Here is a 23,986-nt window from a genome sequence, read left to right as displayed (position 1 = left end):
TGTGTCAGAAATGAAAACAAACTCAATATATTCAAAGATATGTGCTGAATGCCCTGGACAGTCGAGCACTATGCTGGGCACAGAAGAGAAAACGAGCAAGAGCCATCAGCGCTCTTTAGGAGATGTGAATCTAGGGACAGAAACAGATATAAACACACAATAAGAATGGAGAATTCGCTCACTGAAGATATGATCAAGGACAGCTCATCAGTTCCTTCCTGATATGTTGTATGGCTGATACACCGTGTATAACAAACACATGTTAAATAAAATGTACTAATCAATCAATTTACTGATCAACTGATCAAATAGCAAAAATTGCTCTAATAAGGGTTAACCAGTGAAAGGGGGGTCTCGGGGAGCCTCATGGAGAGAAAGGCTTTAAGAAAGTTTTGAAGAACAAGTTCCAATGCGATAGAGTAAGGGAAACTTCCTCACTGAAACAAGAGTCTAACGATATCTCCTCGGTCTCACGTTCCCCTGGAGTCTGTTCATGTCGAGTGTGGCCATCACCATCTCACTGGCACCAAGAGATGTGTTGCGCTCCCCATCAAACTTCAGTAGGCACTTGGTAAACAACTGTTCAACAAAAGACCTAACTATTGGAAGCAGAGGAAAATAGTAACAAAATCTTCGTCTCTTCAGCTATAGCTAATGACATTCTCAAAAAGACTCAAAATGCCAAGGTTAGAAAAACTAAGCACAGATCATTATTAATTAATTATTCAACTAATTCAATTAAATTGACTGACTCACACAGTCAACATTCTAAATCTACCTTCACATAGCTAGGTGGTTTGCCCCAGGAGTCCTATCAGGTCATTCCAATTCATAAACTAGCTACATTCTAACCCCAAAGCATCTCGACAGCTTCCCAAGTTTCTTTTCTTCCACATCCTAAGGCTACTTTAATGCAAAGGGATGACCTGGGGATGGCACCACACTGGAGCTAACCAGAATATTCTGACAAGGTTTAGGGCACACGCCCACTGTTAACAGTCCTGTTCTATGCTACCTGGTAAGACTAAGGCAAACAGACTCAATGACTCTCCTTTACCTCCCCTTAATCAAGCTCAGGAATGGCCTTTCATCCCACCAGAGCTTCAAAAGAATGACAGCACTCCATCAAAAGAAGTAATCAAACAATTGAGCAATTCATATCCTCATTCATGACTTAAACAAAGACTACTACAGTTCACACTGTTGTAGACAACATCACACTTAGCCGACTCTTCTTACCACCTCAAACTTACAGCCCTGAAAAATTCAGGAAGGGAAAATGTTTTCCCAGTTGTGCAACTGACCAAGGGAACTACACCCTCTTATCTAACTTTGTATTGTTAAAATTTTTAGTCCTTTAATAACAAAGTGAAACCCTCATAATGTTTTTCAGGAAAAACGGTAGGGAAATGTTTTAAGTGCTGTAAAAAATTGAATGTGAGAAAAATAGCTTGGCACTTAGCAATATGTTCATATCTCCAGGGAAATGTTAAATCCAGGAACCTGATAAGACTTTACTACGTCACATTTTAGTAACATTTTATAACTTACAAGATAAGTTTTCGTTTTTACCTTCCTGCTGCTACCAGTATTTTTTTCTCACTTTTCTCTATCCCTATAATCTTCTCATTTTATTTCCTTCTCTTGCCTTCTTCTATTTCCTTCTAATTAATTTCAGCCGTAAGAAAACAATATTTCCATAAACTATGTATATGAATTTTTATATCTAATCCAAAATAAAGATATGTTAATAAAGCAGTTCCCAACACATATATTTTCATGTTATTTTAAAAAGAGGCCATATCTTGGAAATAATTGATTGAATAAAGGTAAAGAAGTCTCTCTTCTCCCCTTCATTCTTTCTTTTCTAATTATAGGACTTCTCAGAACCCTCACAATATGCCAAAGGAGATCATGTGGGTATACCTCTTCTAAATTTATTTAACCACAGAATTTTTTCCTCTTCAGTGAATCCAGTGGAGTGCACTTTAAGAACTGTTTTCCTAAATTTAAAAAAAAAGGAAAAAACTTAATATAGGCATAATACATTCAAAAGGTGTATGTATACTATTTTTTTTTTTAAAAAAGAGGACATTATGCCATAAGGTCAAAAGCTAGCAGGGTGGAGGTGGGGGGGGGAGGACTGAGATAGCACTCATTTTATTAAGAATCCAACTGCAAAAACTAATCTTCTTAGAGGTGAATACGTACAAAATACATTAATCTTCCAGAAGTATTTAAGAGGAAATCAAGCTATGAACAACAATATGACAACATGAGAGTAATAAATGAAATACAAATGGGGAGCTCCTTTAAAATTAGTTCAGTTGCCTTTAAGTCACTTTAATAAAAATGAACGGGTGAGTGGTAAGAAAGTCTGTACTAGAGAAAATACATGTGGCTAATGACTGAGACCACTTCCACACGCAGCTCAGTGCTTAGTTCACACCACCTCCGCTTCCTTCTTCTCCTGCTTGTCAGTGTTCCCACAGCACTCTATACATGGCACTGCTGTTATCATGTTGTACTGAAATAATTCATTCTCTCATCTAACTTCCTGTCTAGACTGTAAGCTCCTTGAGAATGGGGATTATATCTGAATCTAACACTTCATAAATTACTAGAGTGCTTATAGTTAGTAAATTAATTGATTCTCTCAAATTCAATAATTACTACCTTACTTAGCAAACATTCATAAGGATTAACTGAGTATTTGAAATTTTAGAATAATGGAGTCACCATTAAGTATTACTCATTTTTCCTCCTCATGATATAAAGAGCTAGCATGTGGTACATACTAGGCCCTCAATAAGTGCATATTGAAGTAATTATTCAATCAACTGACCCCAAGCTTTGACTACAAGTTTAGGCTTTAGTGGAGGGCACAGGATGCCTAAAAGCTGCTGTCCTGAAGCCTGACTTCTGACTGCTGCTGAGTATTGCACATGGCGGCAGGAGAGACAGAAAGCTCAGCACTAAGGCACCGTTCTCAGCTCCCTGCAGCCAAAAGACATTCCTGTGAGAGGTAAAGAAACAGGTGCTACTTGAAAAGCTCAGAATTTTATAAAGCCATCCCAATAGCTCTGAAGACTGAAATCACTCTCTTTTTTTGCAGACAATCACAGCCTAACAAGGAGTTAACTTCCTGTACTGAGCACCTTTGTCACCTACACAGACATATGTCCATCATTTCTTTTTCAATATTCTTTCCAATTAATTATATTCTGGTATAAACTCATTCTTCCCACTCCAGTTTTCTCTGTCTTAACTACACACATGTTATCTTTCCCAGATGGTATAATTAAATACTTTAAAAAGTAGTCAGAATTCTGTCTTCACAAAAATGCCCAGAGATATAGCATTCCTTTTTAAGCCACAGCAATTACCCATCAGCCTAGAGGCCATCTAAACCTTAAAATCTTCAAGGAATAGCATGACAGGAGAACGTACTAAATATGAGTCAAAGACTCTCTTCACCTTCCAGACTATGATTTTGGAAGTTTATTCTCCTAGTAGAACTGTATTATTCTTTCATAATTTACTTAGGATGGATATATAAGTTCTTTCCAACAAGAGCTCTGGAATACAATTTTTTTTTTTTTTTAAAGTAAAGGCTGCTTAATAGAAATTCAAACAGAAATGTGAATTAAAGGGGTAATTTCAGATGTAGTGAAAAGCTGTAATGTCCATTCAAACTAATGAAGGCACACAGCATTAATCTCCTAAAAGATTCAAATACTATGAGTAGAGCAATTCTATTTCTTGGTAGGAGCAAATTAAGATGATTTCCCTTACAGAAATTGCCATAATTACAAGTAATTATCTTGTACTCTCTAAATTTACCACTATAGCACATTCTGCAAATATCATTCCCTTCAAATACTTTATTTGGAAATACAGGAGAGATAGCTGTTTTATGAATTGTGCTACAGACCTCAAACTGATTGTTTAACAGTTCTACATAATATGTGTAGTAGAGAGATGACATTCTGAAGTTGGAAAGACTTGGAATTCCAAATTTATGATATTCCTATCATCAGGTAACTTATACTACCCAAAGGATTACAAACAAAATGAGAATGGCAAATGTTCAAAGATAAACTTGAGTCAAATGCGGACTTATGCATAAAACGAAGAGGAGAATCATTCTGATATACACAGGGCAATCATGAAAAACGTGTAAACAGTTGCTGCAGTATTTATAAAAACCCTTGCAGAGCCAAATAAAATCTCATCATTTACAACCTACTCAGTTGTTCATTTCCCTTTAATAAGAAAGGGTGAGAAAAAGCAGTTACTCATTGAGCATTAGGAGGAGAAGAAGCATGTGAAAACCTAATTCCCCATCTTTGGGGCCAATTACTGTCTGGATTTCAGCTGGCATTTGAAATCTATTCTCCAGCCAAACTGGGATGCCTTACCATGTTGTAAAAACATGCTCATAACTTGCCTCTCCCTTCATTATTCTTGTTGCCTAGAATGGTCTCCTCATCTTCCTCTGGCAAGCCCACCAAGTCTAACTGGAACGCCACCCCACCATGAAAACTCTCTTGATTGACTAATTCCTACCCTGAATTTCAAACCCTTCCCCTTCTCACCAACTCAGCTGTGTCCTCGCCTTTTAGTTACTTTCTCTGGTGATGCTTAACATTTGCCACCTCACATTTCAGACATTTGTGCACATGTCTTATCCTCCCTTCTAGAGGAAATGTATTTTATTCATATTTGTATCCCAAACAGCTTTAATAAATGTTTACTAATTTGATCATTTAAAAGATATTTTATTTTTAATATTACTATTGAAATCACCTCTAGAAGGGCTTTGTTGTTGCTGTTGTTTAGTTACTAAGTCATATCCGACTTTTTTGTGACCCCCATGGACTGTAGCCCAACAGTCCTCTGTCCATGGGATTTCTCAGGCAAGAATACTAGAGTGGGTTGCCATTTCCTTCTCCAAAGGATCTTCCTGACCCAGGGATCAAATCCACATCTCCTGCACTGGCAGGCCAATTCTTTACAGAAAGAGCTACAGAGTCCACTAAGAAATCATACTTTTTTTAAACTCTGAAATAATATCTGGTTCTATTTAATCAAAAATTGTACATTTTTATAATTAGCATTTAATACTCATCCATAGTAATATTATAATCTCTGTGCCTATCAATCTTCCCTAGTTTTTTGGTCAGTGTGTGCATGCTAAGTCACTGTAGTAGTGTCTCTTTGTGACCCTGTGGACTGTAGCTCACCAGGCTCCTGTGTCTATAGGATTCTCCTGGCAAGAATACTGGAGTGGGTTGCCATTTCCTACTCCAGGAGATCTTCCCAACCCAGGATTGAACCTAAGTCTCTTACATCTCCTGCACTGGCAGGCGGGTGCTCTACCACTAGTACCCCCGGGAAGCCCATATTTAGCCAGTATAAATGCTAATTATATTTGCATACATAAATACACATAATAGCTCAGTTGGTAAAGAATCTGCCTACAATTCAGGAGACCCCAGGTTGATTCCTGGGTCGGGAAGATCTGCCGGAGAAGAGATAGTCTACCCACTCTAGTATTCTTGGGCTTCCCCTCTGGCTCAGCTGGTAAAGAATCTGCCTGCAATGCGGGAGACCTGGGTTTGAACCCTGGGTTGGAAAGATCCCCTGGAGAAGGGAAAGGTTAACCCACGTCAGTATTCTGGCCTGGAGAATGCCATGGACTGTACAGTCCATGCAGTCACAAAGAGTTGGACACGACTGAGCGCCTTTCACTTTCAATAACTTATAATTTAAGATCCTCCCTGAGCTGGTCAATCTGTTAAAGTAAGAATTTTTACATTTAAATTTTAAACCAAAAAAATAAAGAAACCTACTCACTTTCTTCACATTTTACACTATTTTAATCAACTTCTCAATGTCAGCATTGAGAAGTATATTCTATGTATATTCTATACATTTATAATAATTTAAAAATTAGCTCTAGGGATTTTACATTCTCATTCACCCTTAATCCAGAATGACAGAGTGCAATGTGTATCAATATTATGAATTCACTTTTAAAAATTGTCACAGAATTCTGTTCAAATTACAGGTAGTTTACTCACAGTTATATTTATACTAGAAATGCTGGTTCCATAATAGCCCAATTCTTCTAAATTGTTTGTTTCATGACCACTATAAATGGTCCACACCATTTATATGGTTCATTAAAATTTCTCGAGAACCACAGCTATCATCAGAAATAATTAGAAAAGCGACAAGAATATTCTGATATGATTTATTATCAACAAGGTCTATTTCAAATTTGTGGAAACCTACATAAACTGTTTTACTTTTCAAATAAGTTATTCTGTCTTTATTGATAGTGATCATTAATTTTTCCTCCCTTATGCTTGGTCCTTTGGGTCATCTATTCTCACCTAGAGCTGGTCATAACCTTAAAATTACAAAGTACATGGAGTCTGTGGTCAACAACCTCTCTCCAGTTCCACTCTCAGCATCTTCTTCTCCTGTTCTCTCTGGATGCTACCCCCTTAATGCTACTTCTTTTTCACTCAGGATCCCCTCAAAATGACCCCGTCCTCCACCTCAAAACAGGCCTCTCAGTGACCAGGAACCTGATGTTTCATGAATCCTTCCCAACCAGCTATATCAAGAGTTTATAAGGATCTCATTTCTGAATATCTTGCTGGGTGACAGAGCAGCAAAGCTGACAGACAGCAAACAAATGTTATCATGTTTGCACTTTACTACAAATTTTTAAAGCATTGGCACAAAAGAATTTTAGGAAAATAAGTCACAGAAAAGATGTCTGAAAGCAAATAGATTTCTTGTGTCTCCCAAATATGTTATCTATATAACTGTCTCTTTTTCTTTTAAACAAAGTAAGCCCCACCCTAGAGTCTGAATGCCTAGAGAAGAGGTAGAAGCAGCACAGCCCAGTAGACACGGCCCGCTCCTTGGAGCACCAGGCCTATAGCCAGGCTCTGAAGATGGAGCCAGCTTACCTTAGTGGCACTCCACTTCCTACTCTGTAAACCTAAACGCTCCTTAAACTTCCTTTCATTTCCAAACATGTTTTAGTCTCAGTGTTATAAATGCTGACTAGTAAGAGCCTAGGCTAAAACAGAAAGTTGTTGAGAGTCCCTTGGATTGCAAGGAGATCAAACTAGTCAATTCTCAAGAAAATCAGTCCTAAATATTCACTGGAAGGACTGATGCTGAAGCTGAAACTCCAATACTTCGGCCACCTCATGCAAAGAACTGACTCATTGGAAAAGACCCTGATGTTGGGAAAGATTGAAGGCAGGAGGAGAAGGGGACGACAGTGAATGAGATGGTTGGATGGCATCACTGACTCAATGGACATGAGTTTGAGCAAGCTCCAGGAGTTGGTGATAGACAGGGAAGCCTGGTATGCTGCAGTCCATGGGGTGGCAAAGAGTCAGACATGACTGAGCGACTGAACTGACATCACTAAACAGATAATGTTTTAGTTAATTAACATTTAAGTAATTAATATTTAAATAAACCATGGTCATTTCTTCTCTTAAGTAATCACCAATACTCCCTAAGATGTGTAAATCTACACTTCACATAAACTACTAATACTAGTTCCCTCTACAATAGTTTATTATTATGTGTATATATTGAACAAGTTATTGAGGGGGGGGGGGGAATGTCAAGCCAGATACTAAAGCAAAGTTAGAAAACAAAAAACTAGCATGAAAGTGAAACTGGCTCAGTTCATGTCCGACTCTTTGCGACCCCATGGACTATAGAGCCCATGGAATTCTCCAGGCCAGAAAACTGGAGTGGGTAGCCTTTCCCTTCTTCAGAGGATCTTCCCAACCCAAGGATCAAACCCAGGTCTCCCACATTGCAGGCAGATTCTTTACCAGCTGAGCCACAAGAGAAGCCCAAGAATACTGGAGTGGCTAGCCTGTCCCTTCTCCAGAGGATCTTCCCAACCCAGGAATCAAACCGGGGTCTCCTGCATTGCAGGTGGATTCTTAACCAACTGAGCTATCAGGGAAGCCGAGCATGGCATTTACCAAATCATTCAAAATGTTTTTCAGTCCCTGTCACTAAGCATCCTCAAAAGTATCTAACTCAGTATTCAACAGAATAACAAATTCTCACTTACCAAAAGGTCATTTATTAATCACCTTAAATATCTCAAACACTGCTTAAAACCAGAAATTAATTATTAAAAAAAAAACCACAAAGTAGTCAAAATAGAAAATCACAATTCATTACTCTCAAGTTCAATACTCATAAGAGAAATCCCTCATTCAGAGGCTACTTAATTTCAGTCACAAGTTAAGGCTCAGTTAGCTGTGTTTCTCACCCACCACAGATAGGAAACAAATACTTAAAACTGCAAGAGGTAGGCACATGACAGCAGCATTACTTTGGGCAACATGGAAAGAAAGGTAAAAATCGCACAAAGATGTCATAAAATTATTTTAAAAGAAATAAAAAAGCAGTCTGGGGTCATTCAGTATAGGATCAAATTATTCTGTATTCCTTAAAAGCTATCCTATAGTAGTGCTGCATTATGCCAAAGTAGAATAACTCATGCTTGTGATAATAATCCTGAGTAATCTGGAGACTCTTAGTACCTTCTGTTTAAGAAGATAGAAAATATATATTTTAGAAAATTCCATATTAAAAAATGGTTGAAATTTAACAAGGGCTGGCAGTTAATGAATTAAGTTTGAGCTAAAAAGAAATTCACAAGAACCCCACAGTTAAATAATAGCATAGTGATTTTTCATGAAAACTATGGTGACTCCAATACTTTGGCCACCTCATGCGAAGAGTTGACTCATTGGAAAAGACCCTGATGCTGGGAGGAATTGGGGGCAGGAGGAGAAGGGGACGACAGAGGATGAGATGGCTGGATGGCGTCACCAACTCGATGGACATGAGTTTGAGTAAACTCCGGGAGTTGGTGATGGACAGGGAGGCCTGGCGTGCTGCAATTCGTGGGGTCGGACACGACTGAGCTACTGAACTGAACTCATGGTGACTACAGAATATTAAAATTCAAAATAATCCCTCAAACTTATTTTAGTCTTAATTTCAGTATTTATCACCACCATTCCTAACCTACCAAATACTAACTGAACCAAAGTAGATTTCTAGTTTTGTAGGTAAAAGATGGTAAAACATCAGCAATTTCACATGCTTCAATCTAATACATTCACCAAAATTAATAACAATATAGTAGGTTGCATTTATGTTTTATTTCTCCAGCTCACCCACTGTTGGAAAAAACTAATTATTAAATAATAAAAGACACAAAGTCCACAAAAATGATCATGAGTCCACTACCACTCACTATGACATTCTCTTTCCACTCCTCAAAAACAAATTTATTTCCAAAACTACCTGATAGATCTGGGCTTAAGCATTTCAGTTTTTCACAGATAATCGTGATTTAACATAATACTAAAAATGAGTGTGTGGATTTCCATATGTTCATTTATAAGGATTTAAAATATAAAACATGCTTAACAATTGTCAGAGCAATGAAGTAATGAACCAGATAAATATAATAATACTCAAGGTTTTCAGTTATATAAAACAAGTTGACATTCAATTTTCAGGTTCAAATATTGTATTTTGACTTTCCATAAAACAAGGAACATCTATTTATACATTGGACCAGTCAAAATAAGAAATCACTTAGCAACTTTGAAAAACCCAATCTCTAATCTAATAAATGTTGTTATGCCAATATAGGATATGCTATCCCAGGGTGCACAACAAAATTTCCTTGTAGCTTTCTTCCCTCCCTACCCCCATATTATCTTTCAAGGTTTAAGTCTACATATATCTGTGTGTTTAGGAGAGTATATACCCAAACACAAAGAGTTTCCACAATGATCTCCTAGTTCCCAACTCCACTTTGTCCCTATTCCAAATGGTAACTGCTTTCTAACTCAAAATTACCTAAAATCTGTGTTTCCACAAGCCTTAGTCTCCCAATGTGATATAAATCCAAAATATTACCTCCCCCAAAGTAAGTAATGCTGGAAATATGGGTATTCATGAATGGACATTAGCTTACACAACCAGACATAAGCTATAGAAATTTCAGCCTTTCATAGTCCAAACTGAGAGACATCTACCAGCAGAAAGCTTATGTGAAGCTGACAACTGACATCAAGTTTATTTCAGGTACTCAGGTACTTTCTCCAGAAATGCTAAGTTTATTACACAGAAGGTGTAAACCAAAGGATACAATTTTATGTTTTTCCTAACAATACATGCTAAAAGGATAGAATACTCAAAATAACAAAGACAAAACACTCCAACAGAATGAATAACAAACTGTGTTGAAAAAGGAATATAGTTAAAGGCTCGATCATGTGAGAATAATGCTCTTAGCTACAAAAATCTAAAAGGGGAGACTAATAAGAAAGTTCAGGAAAAAAGCTTCATATATATCCCAAAAATGACAGTTAAATGATATAATTTTTATAGCTTTCAATAAAACTACATGGTTTTAGCACATCAATAAAAGCAAAGTCTTAAAGCTGAGACATACATTGTTATTAATGACATAATGAATTCACTGTGGAAGCTAAGGCTGACACGGCCAGCCGGGATTTCAGGTTTTCTCTTGCGTCTGCTGTGTTTTCCACAGCATGTCATCACTGTGACTGACTAGCAAAATGAAGGTGGCTGCTGGAGCCTTTTCTTGAAGTTGGGCCAATTAAACTCTGTAGCCTCTCACACTGGCAATGTTTACTGGCTAGCTCCTGAACAGTAAAGGTGCCAAATCAGATTTCCTCATCACTGACTTCCTTCACTTCTTATCAAGTCTATCAGCTATTTCCAGCTACTCCAATGTCCCTGGAAGCAGTTTTCTATTGATGACCATTTTCCCACCAGTTTTACAATATCAAAAACATTTCCAGCTGAAGGGAATAAAGATTTACTCTGGTAGTATACAACCATGGTATTGCTCCACTGGTATCTTGCGACCCAGTTGTAAGATGTTATCATTTCATGCAAAGATGGGCACAATAAAGGACAGAAACAGCATGGACCTAATAGAGCAGAAGAGATTAAGAAGAGGTGGCAAGAATACACTGAAGAAATATACAAAAAACGTCTTAATGACCCGGATAACCACGATGGTGTGGTCACTCACCTACAGCCAGACATCCTGGAATGCGAAGTCAAGTGGGCCTTAGGAAGCATCACTACGAACAAAGCTAGCAGAGGTGGTGGAATTCAGTTGAGCTATTTCAAATCCTAAAAGATGATGCTGTGAAAGTGCTGCACTCAATATGTCAGCAAATTTGGAAAACTTGGCAGTGGCCACAGGACTGGAAAAGGTCAGTTTTCATTCCAATCCCAAAGAAAGGCAATGCCAGAGAATGTTCAAACTACCGCACAACTGAGCTCATTTCAGATGCTAGCAAGGTCATGTTCAAAATTCTTCAAGCTAAGCTTCAACAGTACATGAACTAAGAACTTCCAGATATAAGGGTTAGATTTAGAAAAGGCAGAGGAACCAGAGATCAAATTGCCAACATTCACTAGATCATAGAAGAATAAAGGGAATTCCAAAAAAGCATCTACTTCTGCTTCATTGACTAGACTAAGCCTCTGACTGCGTGGATCATAACAAACTATGGAAAATTCTTAAAACAGATTGGAATACCAGACCACCTCAGTTACCTCCTGAGAAACCTGTATGCGGGTCAAGAAGTGACAGTTAGAATCTGTCATGGAACAACAGACTGGTTCAAAATTGAGAAAGGAACATGTCAAGGCTATATATTGTCACCCTGCTTATTTAACTGCTATGCAGAGTACATCATGGGAAATACCAGGCTGGACAACTCACAAGCTGGAATCAAGATTGCCAGGTATGCAGATAATACTACCCTTATGGCAGAAAGCGAAGAGGAACCAAAGAGCTTCTTGACGAAAATGAAAGAGAAAAGTGAAAAAGCTGGCTTAAAACTCAACATTTAAAAAATTAAGATCATGGCATCTGGTCCCATCATTTCATGGCAAACAGGTGGGGAGAAAATGGAAACAGTGGCAGGTTTTATTTTCTTGGGCTCCAAAATCACTGCAGATGGTGACTGCAGCCATGAAATTAACAGACGCTTGCTCCTTGCAAGAAAAGTTATGACCTAGAGAGCGTATTAAAAAGCAGAGACATCACTTTGCCAACAAAGGTCCCTACAGTCAAAGTCCCTATAGTTTTTCCAGTAGTCATATACAGATGTGAAAGTTGGACCATTAAGAGCACTGAAGAACCGATGCTTTCGAACTGTGGTGCTGGAGAAGACTTGAGAGTTCCTTGGACAGCAAGGAGATCAAACCAGTCCATCCTAAAGGACATCAGTCCTGAATATTCATTGGATGGACTGATGCTGAAGTCAAAGCTCCAATACTTTGGCCACCTGATGTGAAGAGCCATCTCACTGGAAAAGACCCTAATGCCATGAAAGACTGAGGCCAGGAGAAGGGGGCGACAGAGGATGAGATGGTTATATATCATCACAACTCAATGGAAATGAGTTTGAGCAAACTCTGGGAGACAATAGAGGACAGGGAAGCCGGGCATGCTGCAGTCCATGGGGTTCCAAAGAGTCACACACAATTGAGCAACTGAACAACAACAACTAGACAAAAGAGAGGCATCGTAGAATGTTAAGGAGGAGAATAGTGCATGTGTTTCTTTAAATAATTATTCTAGAAGAAGAAAGAAGGGAAAATCAGAGGAAAAGAGACAAGAAAAAGAAAAATCATTGGGATGTCATTTGCAATAGCTCCCGCAAGTGACAATGAGGCATTTGACTCTAACAGTGAGGAGTCAGATGTGAAAGATTAAACGACACACCCAAGGACACAAGTCACGGGAACTGCCAGAACCAAAACCTAGGTTTCTAGGTTGCAGTGATCCAGGAATGATGTATAGAATAGATCTGCAGAAAGACCTTTATCATGAAATTTCTAACACTTCTCTTTAAAACTACTTTTGGTCACAATGCTTATTTTTAAGTTTAATTTTATACTATAAACAAACTGTGGTCCAAAATGAACATGATAATATCAACTAGCACAGCATTTAGGCAGGTACCTAAGTAAAATTTAGTATAGTTGTATTAAAATTTGAAACTGAGCTTTCTAATCTAAAAACAAAATACTTTATCATAGAAAAATTGCAGGGATATGAAATACACTTTTTTTGGTAAAAGGAATAAGCTATTTCAAGACACAAATTTATAGGATGCAATCCTTATAAGTGAGCTTTGAAATAAGCTTTTTAAATGAAGCCCTATCAGAGAAGTCATTTAAGAAGCCAGATTCACATTATATTAATGTGACAAGTATAATAAGATAAATACATCATATGATTCTCAAATGACATAATTAATGTAGCTTATGTGACATATTCCTATTAATGATCTTTTATTATGTGTGAACAGTAAAATAACATTAGATAAGCAATGAAAAAATCCAATCAGTAGCAGCTTTCCTGAAGGTTTTGACTGCAGTCTTATTTACACAGTGTTATCTGATACTAATCCTTGGATTTTTAAAGAGCAAAAATCACTTCAGAATTGTAAACAAACATGTTCCTATGAGATGATCATTTTAATTACTATCATTTCTGCAAATACAAGATAAAAATAATGTGCTGCATGATCGCCTCTTAAGGGGAAAACAGATTCTGCCAGGCCAATAAGGTTATGTTAATAAAAGAATCGTGACCCTGGATCCAAGCCTAGTCCACAGAGCCTGACAGTGCGTCTTCACAATGGCTGCTATGGGACCTATGTGGAAAGTGTGGCTGTCCCCTCCCTGATATTGTCTATGAATGGTGAGAAGTGAGTGTCAAAATATTGTTGTTTTCTTTAATAATCCACTACAGTCTAATACCTATGAGCCAAATAAAATATTTTGAACTTTATTAAAGATCATACCACCCTAAAAACAGATACAAGTTTTACAAAGCAATATTTCTTATTTACTTTTACATCAAATAAATACCTACTGAGCAACTATATTATCCTTGGCACCAAAAAAAGAGGTGTGAAGTATTGTTCCTAAACTCAAGGAGCTTGAAGCATAATTGAGAGGCTGATTTTTTAAAGGTGGGGGGAGGGGCGGTTTACTATCAGTAAAGCACAATCTATCTAAAAGAGCATAGATTTTAAATGCTTGAGGAATTCAGAGGTAGATAAAATCACTGTTTCTTCAAGAAGGGGAAGGAAGAAGAGCATCTTGGTGGTAGTATCCATAAGTGAGGGAGCAAAGCTAGGCTAACTAAGCTCCTCACTGGTCCTGAGGGCGGAACATGATTAATCACGTTCTGGTGGTTTCTTTGTGAAAAAAGGTAGCAGACCCTAATTGAATACTCACATCTTGAATTTTAGTATTTACTTAAACCCAGCAAATAAGCAGAGGAAAGAAGAGTAAAGAGCTCCCTTTCAACCATATACCCCAGCTGCATGCTCAGTTAGAAACAAAGAAACCTAGAACCTATGGTCATGGTCTTACAGTGAGACCAGAATTGACACAAGCCAGCACTGGTAGTGGCCGACAGGGCACCGTGACAGCAAGTTACCCCCCAATCCCAGCCACAAGGCCCAGCTGCACCCAACGCTGCCTGGGCCAGTATTCTACCGACCATCTTCTAGCTTTGCTGAATCACATCAATGTAGTATCACTTTTCATTTGTAGCATAAATGGTTTTTATGAAACAGCTTGACAAAACACAGGGCACGTGACTGTACCACTACAAATGTGTTAGCATACCCAGCCAGAAACCATGGCAATGATTTGATCATGTGAGTATTCTTGCAAGTGTAAAAAATAAACATAATCTTTGTAAAGACTTATTTGTGCCCTCTAGGAGTTGAATATTCTTTCAAGGAAGCTTCCGTTTCCAATGTAGAAGAAGCAACAAGAACTGTTCTCCAGCCACCTCCAAATAATCACACAGTATTTGATAGCTCAGCTTATTTTTTAATCTTCCATAACTCTGTAGAATTTTATCTGGACCCTTATAACATGATGATTTGGGATTATGAATGCAGTGAATAAACACAACCTTCTGGTATAGCAATTTAAGTATCACAGAGTGAGTAAATACTTCAGAGTGAATCCTAACACTTGAAACAGAATCTTCCAGAGTCCAGAAATCCACCTGACTGCCAAGAATAATACTTCCGTGGTTCAAGCAATACCAGTACCCAGAGGGGTTTCCACAGACACAACCACATGAGTTACTGCGTACTGGGTAAAATAGAAAAAACAGACATTTATGAATGTATATTTTGCAGACATCTTAAAAGTACTCATAAATATACAATTTACAAATACAGAAGAAATTGAGGGGAGGGCTCTAGGAATGCACAACATCTGTTTAAATTGCTTGATTATATCGCTTCTTCTACGGGTTTTCCTCACCCTAACTGATTTTTATAGGTCGGGGGTGGGGGGGAAGATGCATGGATCTCTTATCTAAAATACATGAAACCAATCTCACTGAAAGAAGCTCTATGATAAGAACTAATATATGAGAGATTCTGACTTCAGGATGAGGTAGAAATGACTTCGTTTCAGATAGCAAATTAGATATCAAAGAAAACCTTTCAATTCACCAGGCTATACTGAAGCAGTGTTTGTTAGATTTTCTAGCAATAAAACAAATGCACAATATCGTCTCATGCATTTCACACAATTTCTATTTCAGCTCTGATGTAAAACATGGTATCACACATCATGCCACAAAGAAAGAGTCAGTTTAGCTAGTTCAAGTAAAACACCAGGCGGCTGCTAACATAGACAGGTCATGGCTGGGGAGGCGCACTGCACATTCAGTTCACTATGTTTTCCCTCAGAAGAATGTCAATAAAAACCAGGCCAAATTAGGTATTTGGGGGGTGGGGGCGGGGGGAGGAGTCCTGCTATGCAGTGAACCACTGCGTTCACCTAACAGCACCAGTCAGACAAGTTAGCAAAAGGGAGCCCTAGCCAAAGCTACAGCCGCCAACAACTTGAAGAAAGCTGTCTTTCTCCCTGAACGTCCTGGGGTAGCGACCAGTCCCACATTTAGAAACGTTATTTCTGGGACCAATAGCAATTTATTTTGATAGAACCACTGGATTTTTTTTTCTTGAGTTCTCAACAAAGGAGCCATATTAGGAAATAATCTCGCAAAAAGCAAAGTGCCCCCTCCCCCTCTTCCCCACGATCGATGCACACACACCCGTGCAGGCTGCCACGCACAGACACGCGCCCGTGACAATGGCTGGCGTGTTCACTCGCGCTGGCCCACGCGGCCGCCTGGAGCCCCGCGGGCAGAAGGCCCAGCCAGCCGGCCCCAGGCGCTCAGGCTGGAGGCCCCGCGGCCCCGCTGCCCTGGAACCAGCAGCTGGGCGGTTGTGCTGGGGATGCTCGCCCCCCAGCGGGGCCCTGGGGAAGCGGCTGCCAGCGGCTCAGAGCCTATTAACCCCTTGGGGAAGTAGGTGCTACAACACCCACCTGCGAGGACGCTGGAGTGTGTCGGGAACACAACCCCAAATGGCTCCCCGCAGAGGAGGCGCCACCGAGTTCTTAGACCCTGGCAGCTCTTGGCTGGCTCCGGCAAAGCTAATCGTGTTGCTAGCTCCACCGGGTTTCTAAAGCAAAGGGCTGTTTCTTAGCTGTCACCCCTGAGAGTCCGGGCATACCAAGAAGGAAAAACTTAAGAGGGCAGTGGACGCAGATCAGACTTGGTAACTCGTCCCTACGGAACTGGCCTAAGTCCCAAAGGGACAGAGCTATTTGGACCTGCCCATCCAGCAAACTATGGAAAGGGTGGAGGGACCCGAGGGCAGCCGCCCCCGTCGCCCCTCCCTGGGTCGGGCATCAGGGCCCTGTCCCCACTCTGGGACACTTACCTTCTTCCGGGGCTGCCATTTCATCATATTTGTACAGCCGATATGTGGAACATCAAGATGCTGGCTGGGGGCTGGGGGCAGATGCAGGGCAGCGGCGACTCCAAGTCATGCTGCCTGCCTCCCACCCCCTAATTCTTTCCCATATTCACCGCGAAGGGAAAGAGCCCAGAGAGTCCAGTCTTTTCGCCTGCAGTTCAGTGAAGTATCCCCAAACCAGGAACACGCTCCCCACGGGGCTAGGAAGTCCCAGCAGCAACCAGAATACTCCAGCCAGAGCGGAGCATTTTCCCCTCGGGCCAGCGCCCGCAAAAGGAGCCTGCAGCAGGGGGTCTCCAAGCCGGCGCAGAGACCCTCCCTCAGAGAAGAGCCAGAGGACGCAAGCTGCTGCAGAAACCCAGTCGGGTTCCTGCCATCCAAACCCCTTTTGACGAATTCTCCTCTTCTCAAAAAAAGATTAGACAAGCAATCAAACCCTCACGCGCAGCCTGGAGCAATTCCCAAAATTCTGAGTGTATTTCTCGTTTGTAAAATTTAGCAAAGAAAATTCCAAAGATCTGTAATCAGAGCTTCTTTACGCTGTTTTCTCTTCCTTCTTGGATAACTTGGGGAAAGGATCTACCCTTCCCGAAATGTCTACCTTCCCTTAACACTGTAAATAGGAAAACTTGGTTTGTGTGTTTAGATTTTTTTTTTTTTTTTTTTTTTAATTCCCAAGAACCTTAGTGGGGAAAGGCTGGAAGGAAATCCTGCAAGAACCCAACTCCACAGCTCAGTCTGCACTAATGACTTCCTTCCCTTCAGCGCAAGCACAGCCTGCCCAGCTCCAGCCACACAGAGCAAATGGTTTCTGGGTCTTAGTGCCACGACATCTGCTCCAAAGCAAAAAGTAACGCACACAGTTTCAGAGGCACCTCACAGCTCCCAAGGACTCAGAGTCAGAGGAGATCTACAGAAGCAGGAGACCATTTCAAAAGATCTTGATTTGTGAGTTATATCTAGAGGAAAAAAGAAACAGAAAAGATTTCTAGACCAAAGGGCTATATAATCTAAAAGTGTGACTTGAAGGAAAAAGATTTAAGGTATCTGACAAGATTAAAATTTTAATCAAAAGTAGACTCTGCTTCTCTAAATTTAGCATTGATTTTATTATTGCTATCAAGATTAAGTTTCACGCAGCATCTGTAAAATGATTCCATCCTACTTAAGGAGATACATCTCCAAATACAAAATACAGTGTAATTCTATTATTTGTCATCCAACATGTCTAGTAATTCTTATTACTATGAGGCTACTTTGATAAATGGGAATTAATGGGTACTGTAAGCTACTAGAATACTAACTGATGTGCATAATAAAAACAACTGATGTACCATCACTCCATTGTTCCAACCACGTTTAACGTATTACTCTCAGAGTTCTATAATATAATGCATTGGCAGGATTGACTGATGGAGATGATTATAAGCAGACTGGACACTAACAATATCAGATACAAATGTCATTAAAATACCCAAAACAGTTAACTAAAACAAATTACTTTTGTGTCTTTTTTTCTAAGCCTGAGTCTGAAATCTGATGGTGAAATCATTATCTTTTAAAAATAATAATATCAGCAATTATAGCTGAAGGAATAAGCACTAGTTCTTAAGCCATAATCTGCATCATAGGTACACATCAGCCTTACTGCTCTGCTCCATAAAACTACTAAGTGCCTATGATGTAAGCACCTATTATTTGCCAGCCCCTGTTCCAGACACTAGAAATATGAGTAAGAGGCTGTCCCTGCTCTTAAAATTACATACTGCAGGCTGGAGTCACAAATAACACCAATCCTTTGTGTATGTTCTAACATATCCAAATCATTCTTCACAGCTTAACATGGATATCTTACTAACACGGAAGTTCAATAAACTCCAAACCAAATTCATTAATCTTCCCCAAAATCAGTTTCTCTTTCCAACCTTCCTGTATCTGTCCATAGCACTGTTATTCTTCCAGGATCACAAACTAAAACTTTAATTAACATCATTCCTATGTCTAATTTATCACCAAGTCCTTTCACTTCTTTCTTAGACATTGCTTTCAAATTCCTACTACTGATATCTGAGGTCAGAGCCTCACAAAACATATATTAAGTCTCAACTGGGTGCAAAACATCATAAAGGATAGAAAGGTATAAAACTAAATCCCTACACTAGAAGAAGTTAAAAGAAGTTAGGACAGAGCTGAAGACCTATAAGAAGACAACCAGACATTTGCCTTCATCAGTTTAACAAATGAGTTACGTGGTTTATAGCATTCCAAGAGACAGAAGAAGAAATCACTGTAAACAGGGATGGCCAAGGAAGGTGTAACAAAGGAATCTGAAATAGAAACTCGGAGGAGATACAACTCATTCTAGAGCCAAAAGCCAACATCCTTACCACAGGCAGTAATGCTCTTCAGAATCACAGAACTCATCTCCTACCCCCTCTCCCACTGACTTTCTCAGACCCTGCCATACTGGCCACCTCACTGTCCCCTGAATATATCAAGCACCCTCTTCCTGAATCACTCTTCCCCCAAATACCTTCTTGGATCTCGCCCTCAGTTCCTTTAGTTCAAATACCATATTAGAAAAGCTGTCTTTCATCACCCCTTCTAAAATACTAGCACTATGACCCACATACTGTTACCGTCTCTCTTCCTTGGGCCTTACAGTTACTTCATAGGCCTTACGGCATATATTAAGAGTTTATTTATTTAATGTCTTATATCCCCAAGAATATAAGTTACAATGGAGCAGGAACTTTGTTATAAAATCAACACCCAGTGAACAGTGCCTGATACAACAGTCAATAAATATTTGTTGAATGAAATAACGAAAGACAAGAATAGTGTGAGCAAAGGAGGCAAACCTATGTAAGATGTAGTCAAGATACAAAATATATCGATCTGCCTAAAATGAAAGCTTAAGTATGAGAATGTTAGAGGCAGAATGTTTCTTGTTCAGCTCTGTAATCCTCAGCGGCCAGCATACTGCCTGGCACAGCAGAGGTGCTCGATATTTATGGGAAAAAAGAATGAAGGGAGGGTAGAGATTGAATGATGAATGAATGAAATTCCATTCCATTCCATATAAAGTAAAAGATACTTTGGCAAGGTACATTGGAACATATTAACATGTTAATAATGTTAAACATATTAACAATGGTCAAGAGGCACACTGAAGCAACATTTTTAAGCAATCTAACAAAATATTAACTATGACTTTATGAGGCTGCTTTGTACATAAACCTTTAGATTTTTAAATTATGTGCATAGTTAAAATGTTTATAATGATCATTCAACAGATATCAAAATTGAAATCACAGGAGTTAACTGACCTTTTCAATGCCACGGGGCAAGTCAATGGTAATGGAAGGATTAGAATCCAGGGCTTATAAACCAACACCTGAGTAATGGAGGCAGGAACCTACAATTGCTTAGGGGTCAGGTATTTTTCACTCTGCCTCTGACTTGCTATACAACAAAAATTTTCAGAAGGGCAAGGCAGGTGACATGAATAAATGAAACCAGTATAAGATAAAAGGGAATTGTAAGGATTATAAATCCGGAGAAAGATAAATCATGAAAAAGAAGGAGTTACAACATAACACTAGTCAATTGATGTCATACAGGAATATCAGTCCAACGGTGCCAGATGCTCTAAATTTTCATGAGAAGCTAAAATTTTCCTGATTTTAACTGTTTGCTCAAAAGTTTTAAAGCATCCTAACAGGCCAAACAAAACATGCCTGTAGGTCTAAATTCCATCTGCAAGTCATAATTTGTGACTGTGGATTTAACTACTCAAGGTTTCACTTTCCCACATGTAAATTAAGAGAACTTTGCACTCCCTAATCTATGGGGTGGTTTTCTGAGGGCATCTGTAAATCTACATGCATACCACACATGGTCTGTGGACTAAGGAGCTCAGATGCTGTCCCGTGCTCAAATGTTGCTGGACTTAGTAAATTAAGACAGTTATTTAAATTGGCAGATTGGGAGTCTGAGAACAGTGGATTTAACAGGAAAGGCGACAGAGAAATTTATGTTTCGATAGAAAGACATAATCAGTCTAAAACTTTAAGATGATACAAGGTTTCAGCTGGTTTTCAATTTTTTAGGTATACTTCCTTTGGGTTACTTATTTGTATGGTATTTCTTCCCCCACTGACTGGTGAGTGTTTCGACTTTCATTTAGTAGGTGCCACTTGACAGAAGAATCACATGGACAGAGGAGCCTGGCAGGCTACACAGTCCATACGGTTGCACAGAGTCAGACACAACTGCAGCGACTTATCACAGCACAACACTCAATAGAGGACCATTACCTATAAGCCTATAAATATGAATACAATCTTTAATCACCTTGCTTTTTTTCTTTGTGCCTTTATTTATTTTGCTTAATCCAAACTGATTTAGTAATTTACCTGAAATATTTATAGAATTACTATCATACCAGTATACCTTCTCCTTTGGAAATTACTTATATGGAGCTACCAAGATAACACAACTCAGTGCAGCTTATTGTTTGAAAGACCCAGTGTCAAACAGTAAGAACACAATTTCTCAGATACGCAGCTACTAAAAGGCATCTGTACAACTCCACAGCACTTTGCAAATCACTTACCTAAAAGCAGATACTGTAAAACAGTCTATTAAAATAGTGTTTTCCTCAATAACTACTTGTCTATTCAAATCTGAACAAAAGCAAGAAAGAGGAAATGAATGGAGAAAACACACCTTTTTTCATTGTTGTGAATTTCTTCAAGATTTCCTAAGGAGTGATATGTCTGACACTGATCACAGGGTAAATGCCTGGAAAAGCTAGTATCATAGTTATTTACATTTATTGTGTTTTAGAATAATAAACTCAATGTGAAACAGTATTTGGAAAATACATTAATTTTCCCAAAGACCTCTAAATTATTTTCAAGTATCTAAAGAGACATTAGGAAAGTAAAGGGACAAAGGTAGAAGTATATTTGAGACCAAAAAATGTGGCCTCATTAGTGATCTGCATGTGCTCAGTCACTCAGTTGTGTCTGACTCTCTGCAACTCCATGGAGCCTGTCAGACTCCACGGAATTTTCCAGGCAAGAATACTGGTGCAGGTGACCATTTCCTACTTGAGGGAAGCATCCCAGCCCAGAGATTGAACCCACATCTCTTGCATCTTCTGCACTGGCAGGCAGATTCTTTACCGCTGTACCACCTGGGAAGCCAATCATTAATAACACTTCACACAACTGGGTGCTTTCAGAATATTAAAGGCCTTGCTTTGCTTTAAAAAAAAAAAAAAAAGAAAGAAAGAAAGAAAGAAAAAGAGAGAATTTAACCTGTTATATAGTAAGAATTCTGCCACACAACCAAGTAGATGTAGAACCATGCTCCCATTCCTTGGAAGTACACTCTACAACCTCCAGGGAGAACCACCTCTAACCTTAGCCACCTTGCTTCCTTCCACTATGTCAGACAGTGTCAGAGAAACTGAAGCACAATCCTGTAAATTCAACACATACTGATGTAGGAGACGGATGGGCTCCAGGTTAGACATTTATAACTGGCCTCCTGTTTGCATTTCATGGGGCACAAAGAAGTGGGCTTCAGGCTGGATACAAACTATTAGCATTTTCTGAGACAAGAGACGGTGGGCTCCAGTTAAAGCAGTTACAATCACCCTCCTGTTTACTCTCTGAAATAGAAGTAACAACAGAAATAGGGTAAATAGCCAGTATTTGTCTCTTGTAAACACTTTAAGGTAATAGTCATGCAGTAGTCAAGGTAATAGTCACAGCAAGAACAAAGATGGGTAAACCCCTGTTTGAGTAAAGAATTAAAGGATCTCTGTTCCCCACTCTTTGGGGACAAGGGAAACACCACACAGACACAGAAAGGCTCCCTGCGGGTCAAAAGTCAAGGCCTTATTAAGTTGTGCTCCTCCCAGAAGCCTTCACTTTGAGATCCATCTTGGCTGAGGGATGTGTGCCCATCCAGGGGAGGGTCCCAGCATACGTCAGGTGAAGAGAAAGAAACCAGATAATTGGCCTGAAAGAAGACAAAGAGCCGGAAGAACTGACCTATATAAATGACTTACCATATTGTTACTCCAGCTCCTCCTCACTAGCGGGGAAACCTACACCCTCTCTGTCTAGGTGTGCGTCTCTGCCTTGCTTCTGTCTTAACTAAACTAACCATTCCTCTGTGTGCTCTCTGACTTGCTGTTGTGCTATGTCTCTAGTAATAAACTTTGTACCTGCATTTACAGTTTCTGCCTCTATGATAAATGCATTTTTCACTGGGGGTAAAAATCCAGGGAAAAATAGTTTCTAGCCTCCAGCCCTTTGCTGGTCTGGTGACTAGGATTCCTGGTTCTCATCCAAACTATCCAGGTTCAATTCCTGGGCAGGGAACTAAGAGCTTTGCTTCATATCATAGCTCATTGTTGCCTCACCAAGATCAGACTGAGTACTCATTCTACACAAGGGACTCTACTAGGTACTATGAAAGGAGACAAAAATAAATCAGATGATTTTTGCCCTTGAGACAGAGCAGTCTGGTGGAGGTTGAAGGAGAAGACAAGTACACAACTAATAAAAAATAACAATAACAATAGCAGCTAACCCTTACTGATCTTGCCATTCATCTGACTTTAAGAATCCAAGCTCTTAGAGCAAGCTAAGTGCTAGAAGATGAAATAATTAAGGGCATATTCTCTCATTAAGACTATGAGAGCCCTAAAGAGTAATTAATTCTGACTGTTGTAACTAAGAAAGGGTTTACTGGAGAGGTGCCACAGTATCCTTTCAGCAAGCAGAGAAGAGGTTGGGGAAAGAACGTGCCAGACTGAAGGAACAGAGCATGAGCCAAAACATGGAGGTTTGAAAACACGGACCACATCAGTAAGTCATCTTATTGATCTGAAACATATAGCACAAGGCAAGGCATAGTGTACTTAAGGTTAGAGGGCTGTGAATGCTATTACCTTAACAATAATAACTATCGTTTATTGAGTATGTACTAAGCACTGAAGTCTTTTATATGTATATGTT

The 23,986-nt window shown here is 39.3% G+C and overlaps 1 protein-coding gene across 3 annotated transcripts in view; it reads right to left on the bottom strand.

Annotated features, from left to right (window-relative positions):
- The window catches only part of TTC28 (tetratricopeptide repeat domain 28), a 575,569-nt gene that overhangs the window by 390,449 nt on the left and 161,134 nt on the right, over positions 1–23,986 (bottom strand). Inside the window, exon 1 of one of the 3 annotated variants that reach the window (XM_061141644.1) lies at positions 16,911–17,589. The exons of the other annotated variants lie outside the window; for them this stretch is intronic. Within the exon in view, the coding sequence (XP_060997627.1) occupies positions 16,911–16,937 (27 nt within the window). The 5' untranslated portion in view covers positions 16,938–17,589. Of the gene's footprint in view, positions 1–16,910; positions 17,590–23,986 lie in introns of those variants that run through there. 3 annotated transcript variants of the gene reach the window in all.

The sequence above is a fragment of the Dama dama genome, chromosome 5 (genome assembly GCF_033118175.1).
Source record: "Dama dama isolate Ldn47 chromosome 5, ASM3311817v1, whole genome shotgun sequence".
Taxonomy (NCBI): domain Eukaryota; kingdom Metazoa; phylum Chordata; class Mammalia; order Artiodactyla; family Cervidae; genus Dama; species Dama dama.
The sequence above is the reverse complement of the archived record's forward strand: the minus strand, read 5'-3'. Positions and strand labels throughout refer to the sequence as shown.